The sequence below is a fragment of the Gavialis gangeticus genome, unplaced genomic scaffold (assembly GCF_001723915.1).
Source record: "Gavialis gangeticus isolate Ggan-Ray unplaced genomic scaffold, GavGan_comp1, whole genome shotgun sequence".
Lineage (NCBI taxonomy): Eukaryota > Metazoa > Chordata > Crocodylia > Gavialidae > Gavialis > Gavialis gangeticus.
This window is the reverse complement of record NW_017728997.1, coordinates 44,131,600-44,137,864: the sequence shown is the minus strand read 5'-3', so window position 1 is coordinate 44,137,864 and position 6,265 is coordinate 44,131,600. Positions and strand designations below refer to the sequence as shown.

At 42.1% G+C, this 6,265-nt stretch overlaps 1 protein-coding gene across 1 annotated transcript in view; it reads left to right on the top strand.

Moving 5' to 3' along the window:
* The window catches only part of IARS (isoleucyl-tRNA synthetase), a 319,713-nt gene extending 316,225 nt beyond the window's left edge, over window positions 1-3,488 (top strand). The window contains exon 35 of the mRNA XM_019505112.1: window positions 1,731-3,488. Within this exon, the coding sequence (XP_019360657.1) occupies window positions 1,731-1,813 (83 nt within the window). The 3' untranslated portion in view covers window positions 1,814-3,488. The remainder of the gene's footprint in view (window positions 1-1,730) is intronic.
* Window positions 3,489-6,265: the final 2,777 nt, after the last annotated feature.

Genomic DNA, 6,265 nt, shown 5'->3' with positions numbered 1-6,265 from the left:
GTGCATGGAACTGCCAGGCCTGCATGCACAGCCAGGACTGAGTCATCAGGCCTGAGACCTGTCTGGCATAGGTCTCAGTCCAGTGAGTCCGGTCAGGCACAGGGCTGCATGTGTAGTAGGCAGGAAGCATGATTGTGTGGATTATACTTTGGATCCAATCATGCCTTTACCTGCATGTGTAAAGAGAGTCCCAAAGTTGGCAGCTGCTGGGGCTGAGAGTCTCCTCAGTTACGGGACTCCTAGCCCCAGCTGGACATGGTGCACCCCTATGGCTGGGAGCCCCATCCACTGACAGCATTCCCAGCTGCAGAAGAGACACCATGTAGAAGAATGAATGCAAATGAATGTCTGAGGTCCTGGACAGATGTAGTATTTGGAGTGCTCAAAAAACCTTTGAAGCACTCCAGGTAGCAAAGGTATGGATGAAGAAGCACTTCAGAAATGGTCTAAGTGTTTTAAAAACGATCCTCAAAAAATAAGGAACAGCATTGAAGCACTTCTTTGGAAGTGCTTCCTGAAATGTCTGTGCAATCTATGGAGCATGCTAGGGATTGCATTCTACGGTGCTCAACCACAGAGTGGTGGGGAGACGCACGGAACAACCGGTGAGCCTTCTACTGTGCGCCCTGCTGTCCTTGTTAACTTCTGAAGTCCAAGAGGCATGTAAGGAGTTTTCTCTCCACATCCCTGGCTGGAAAGTAGGAAACCCTGCACACCTCTGTCATGGTTCTGGCATAGCACTAGGGGATGACGGACAACCAAGCAACCCCCTTATTTTTCCTTCACTGGAGAGGACTGCTGCTGCATGCTAACACAGTGTTTGTTGAAATTATGGGCGCTGACAGATGCGGGGGGGCTGGGGGGGAACTCACTCTACTGGAAGCAGCTGTGTGTTACTTTGATCCTGCTCTGCAGCATCTGTGTAGATCAGGTGCTTCAGTGGGGCTCTTCGGTGCTTTTATCTAAAACTGACTCAATCACCTATTACACAAAAGCACCAAAAAGGCTCCACTTAAAGCACCTGATCTATACAGATGTTGGTAAAGCTGGGTGCAGCTAAGGCGCTGCTGCTTCTGGGTGTGCTCTGGGCTCGGCACAGGAGCGCACCAAGTATATAAAGTAAAGCACCATTTTGTTTTGTTTTGTTTTTGTCCACATCTGCAAACAGCCTGTTTAGTTAGTCTGTCAGTTCTAGCGTGTAAGTAATAATGATCAAAGAAGAAATAGAATTTGGGGACTTTAATACTATTCAAATAATCAGGTTCTGTTTGGCCAGAAGGATTCTCTTACCACTTGTAAAAGTCTGCTTTCCTGGCCAGTTTCATTATATTGTTGTACTTCAGATACCTCATGACATATCCCATTGTAACATCATCTTGTTCAAGCAAATTTAACCACATAAAACTTCCAGGACCTAAAGCTTTGACCTGAAACGTGGTTTGAGAAGCATGTGGGCTTTTCTTTTACCCAATGTTAGTTTTTTCCACATTCTAATGGTACCTAAATGATGGCATCTAAAATGACAATTTAAAAAAGCTTGCTACTCATCAGTGTTTAACCTTTAATTTGATAATTGCATTGTCAGGACATGATTTAACTTCATCTTGTTCCAGATGCAGTTTGGGTTGCATAAAGAAGACTATCTAAACATGGAAGTAAGAGGGTTTGTAATGTTTTGCTATACAAAGATTACTAATTTTGTTCCATGTCCTCTTTTGTCTTTTGTTTAGAGATTACAAAAGACACCTCCATGAAGACACTGAATATGAAGACTGTCTATGTTTATGTTATACCAACAACTGCCGAATGCTGAGAATTCCATATTTATGAATGAGCCTATGTAGACCTCTTTTTTTCACAGAAGAGAAATCTTATTTAAATTAGTATACTTTTTAATAAACATCCAAGTTGTGTACTGTACTTTCAACATCTTCAATTGTATACTGAAGATGTTTTCTACCAGTGCATGTCTAATATGCTGCTTTTGGTTTCAAATACAATTTATTTTCATTATGTTATAAGATGCTTTAAAAGTTTTTCACAGTAATGTCGGATCTTAACCCTGGATATCTATGCAGTAACTTGCCTGAAAGAGATGGGACTCTAGTACCTCAGTGATGCCATTCTCAGCCTGTCCTTTATACAGAGACCACCTTTAGTTTTCTAAATCATGGCTCACACACAAGGATCTGTGATATCTACTATGTTCTGATAGCTTTGAAGCTAATTAAGGAAGTGTTATCCAGTTTTGTGACTTCATACCAATTGGGTTTTCATAAGGTTTGTGGCATTGATGAAAATCATTCTTAATTTCAGAAACGTTGAACAATAAATTTGCGCTTTCTCCAAGACCATATTTTCCTGAGTTTGTTTAATATTTTACTTTCCCAAACCTTAGAGAGAGAGAGTACTTCTGAATTTCTCGGGAAACACAAGCAGCTAAAAGAACATTGAAACTAATAGTTTTCATAACTGGGTTATTATAAGTGTTTTGGTTGTGATGTTTACAAGTTCTTGGTTTGTGTAGGCATATATAGCTGGCACTCTGCATGCACGCACACTGAATTTAGTAACATAAGTTAATAAAACAACTACTTTGAACTTTCAGTGCGTCCAAGGATGGAGAGGCCAAATAAATCTAACTAGTGACCTTGCTGGTTTGGTGGCAGACTTTAGATTCATATTCCAAGCATACTGTATTTACTTGTGTACTACACATGCTTTTCCCCTTAAAATCAGCTTTCCAAAATTGATGTACATGTCTTAAGCAGGGAAGCTCATTTTTCTTCTTCACTGGAACAGAAGCATGGAGACGCTGTAGTCCCATGGTTCGCACTTCTCTCTGCCCCAGCAAGCAGAAGGGGCAGAGTCCAGTGGTAACCTTCTCATAACTGCTAAGGATTTGGAAGTAGCTAATGGCTGAGAAATGAAAAGCTGCTACCAATTCCTTAGCAGGTATGAGACTGTTAACACTGTAGCTTATGCCTGAAGTAGCAGTTGAGCTACGTGAGAGAAAATGAGCTGCTGCATGCAGTCAGCCAGGACTCTGGAAGCCATTCTTTTTCCACGCCTCCCCACAGTCTGCCTTCCAGAAACAACCTGCATCTTAGGGGTGTGCAGTATGTGAGAAAACGTAGTGTTTTATTAGCTCTCAAAGCTTTAAGGAATTAAAATAGTTGCTTGAGGAATTAAAATAGCTGCTGACATTGGGTAAAAAGAAAAATCTAAAATTAGTAAATTTCTAACTGACACACACACACCGGGTAATGAAAATAATAGATGTCACCTTGAGTGGAGAAAGCTTTTTGGGTTTTTTTTAAGGCTGGGATTTTCAAAGGAACCAAAAGGAAGGTAGGTGCCCAAATCACTGAATTTCCTGACATTACTTATTGTTTTTGGCATGTGGAACAACCCTGGATTCTTTATTGCTGGGTGTAAGTTCCAGTCAACATCCTTTTACCTTACTCATTCCCCAAGAAGAAAGCTAAGCAAACTGTAAACAAGCAAGATTACAGAGACCATTTCATAAGAATAACTAGGAATCTGTTAAAATTCTTTTTCATGGTACTCTCCATTTTCATTATTATGCTAAGTACAGATATAAAATAAGGTTTTTCCTTTGATTTATAGTACTACTAGAAATATATATATCAGTGTTTTGTTGCTTGCTTTTCATTAGTGGGACATGCAGAATTCACTTGAACAACTGTCCAGCGCTATCAATTCATTTACCTGTAATGTGATAAAATCCTTTAAATTTCCAGTATCCCATGAATAACTAGGAAAGCATGGTTCAGTGCCTAGCTGTCTTCCTTTAAGAAACCTTTCTTATCTCTTAATTGTGATCTAACATGAAAATCAAGTAAGGCTTTAATTTATGTGGACATGTTTTTTTGCACACAAAGTAATACGTTCTAGTTATGCCTTTTGTGAAGATGAAATTGCAAATTCCCAGCTAATGATGCTTCAACTTTTATAGCAAATTAAACAAAAGCTGTGTAAAAGATTGAAATTTAACTTTATTATTCATGAGGTGAGGAATCCATTCTAATGACAGTTTTTAGAAAGAGAATGTTATTGCTTGCATTTTTAAAGCTATTTGGGGTATAGTCAATTATTTAGCCAATATTAATAAATGATAAATGGGTATGACCTGGCCATCTTTTTAAAAATGCAGGGTATGGACTGGCAGAAAAAAAACAATTTCCGACAGAATCTTTACCCTTTTGCAGAATTGCACATGATGCTGATTATTGCCAAAAATCAAATCTACTTTCCTGAAATTTAGTATCTTCTATGGGCTAAATCTATTAATCTCCAAATAAACTGTTGCTAAAATATTCTGCCTAGACCTACTGTAGAAAAGCAGCTGATGCATTCCAAAAATGAAAACAGCTGGGTTTTTTTCCTTTGCTCTGAAATAACAGAAGTGTAATACACCATGGTGTTGCACCATTACAAGCAGGGCTTGTTTGGTGTTTCAATAAAATTTATCTTTAGAGCTAACTGGTTTGGCTAAATCATTTTCTTGTGGGGAGGAGGGTGAGGTGGGCATGTTTCATGTGTGCCAATATCACAATAGAAATATCTTTAGCGTGTGCTAGTTGTACATTTTCACAAAAATGTTGAAACCAAATGCCTACACCTTAACTAAGTACCACAGCAATGGCTGAAAGCCATGTTAGCAGCAACTGTACTTTTTCTCTTTCCATGCCTGAACTTGGCCTAGAGGATAAAGTATGAAGTTAGATGGAAGGCATCTCCACATGTGCTGTCTTCCTGCTGGAGGAGATTGTGGCCATCCTCAATGCCTGAGGTTTCTGGAGAGGGAAATTCTGCTTTGATTAGCTCTTGGGAAAGAAGAGGCTTCCTTTTCAATGTGAGGTGCCAGCTGCCAGACCGGCTGGGGCTAAGGCTCCAGTACCTGTCACCAAACAACTGAGAATCAATAAAGAATACCACTAACTCTTTCTTTGCCCAGGGATAGCTGTAAAACCCCTGTGGTGACAGCACGCACCACGCAGAACAAGTGTTCCGTCGGCATCCCTCTCATCATGGCTGCAAGCTTCCAGAGGATCTTGATCACCACCCAAGCAGGTCTTCTCTGCTGAATCTCTATAAGTTCCCCAATACATCCACCTGAATCATCAAGTATTGTTTTCTTCCAAATGATTGCCACTCTCCCTTTGCTGCCCCCCCCCTCCTGTCTCCCGTGTCACTGGATTGCAGGCATTATAGTAGGAACCCCTGAAGACTGGTGGCAGCTGCTGCTGCATTGACAGACACTGAATTGAGCTGAAGACAAAAAACTGTTCCCTGGCCATCTGAAACCATTTTGCCTGGCAAGAGATTTCTGCAGGAAGTGCCCACAGGATTTCCTGTTGTACAAAATGTATATTTTTCCATTTCTCCCTACTGCCCTGAAACTCACCCCCTTTGTCACCTGATCCCAGCAAAATGGGGAGCAATGGGGTGGGTCAGGATTTGGGAGTGGAGTTACTTAGCACATCCTGTGCTCTCAGTAGGTACACAGTGTGCCGAGTGAAACTGATGCTAGGTTCTGTGTCTTCAGAAAGTCTTTCCCTGTTGTGACCCACAGTGATCTGTTGCAATTGGTGGCTGGGCATGGCAGAATGGTTGCAGTCTGGCAAGCATGGTTTCCCTCCACTACTTTCCTTTCTCTCCTTGCTGCATTGACTGAGATTACCGGTATTACCAAATAAAAGCACTACCTTGAATAATTGCTCCCTGCCCTTACCCCACCATCCCTGCATAGCCAGTCTCTTTTCTACAATCACTTGTACTACCGTATTTATTTGACTCTAAGATGAGGCTTCCCCCTAGTCAGCATGGAGGTGGGGAAAACCCCCTCCTCTTAGATTCATGTACAAAGCAGGGGTGGGGTTGAGGATGGGATGGGCAGGCAGTTGCTGTGGGTCTGACTTTGGTCTTGAGCCCAGGTCAGGGCCAGAGTCAGACCCACAGCAGCTGCATGCCTATCCCCACTCTTGCCCTCTGCAGTGTCTGCTCTCCTCTTTCCCCACTTGCTGTCAGGCGCAGATCAGGTTGCATTCCCTTCCATGTACAGAGTACTCCATCCCCTGCCCAGCTTATCAACAGTGCTGACACTGCTGCATGGCCTGGCAAGGGCTCTGCTTCCATGTGCTGTGCTGTGGGGAGGGAATAAAGCCTGAGCACTGCCTGACAATAAGGGGGATAGAGGCAGAGACTGTGGGGAGTTGGGGGGTGGGGGGAAGGTGGGAAG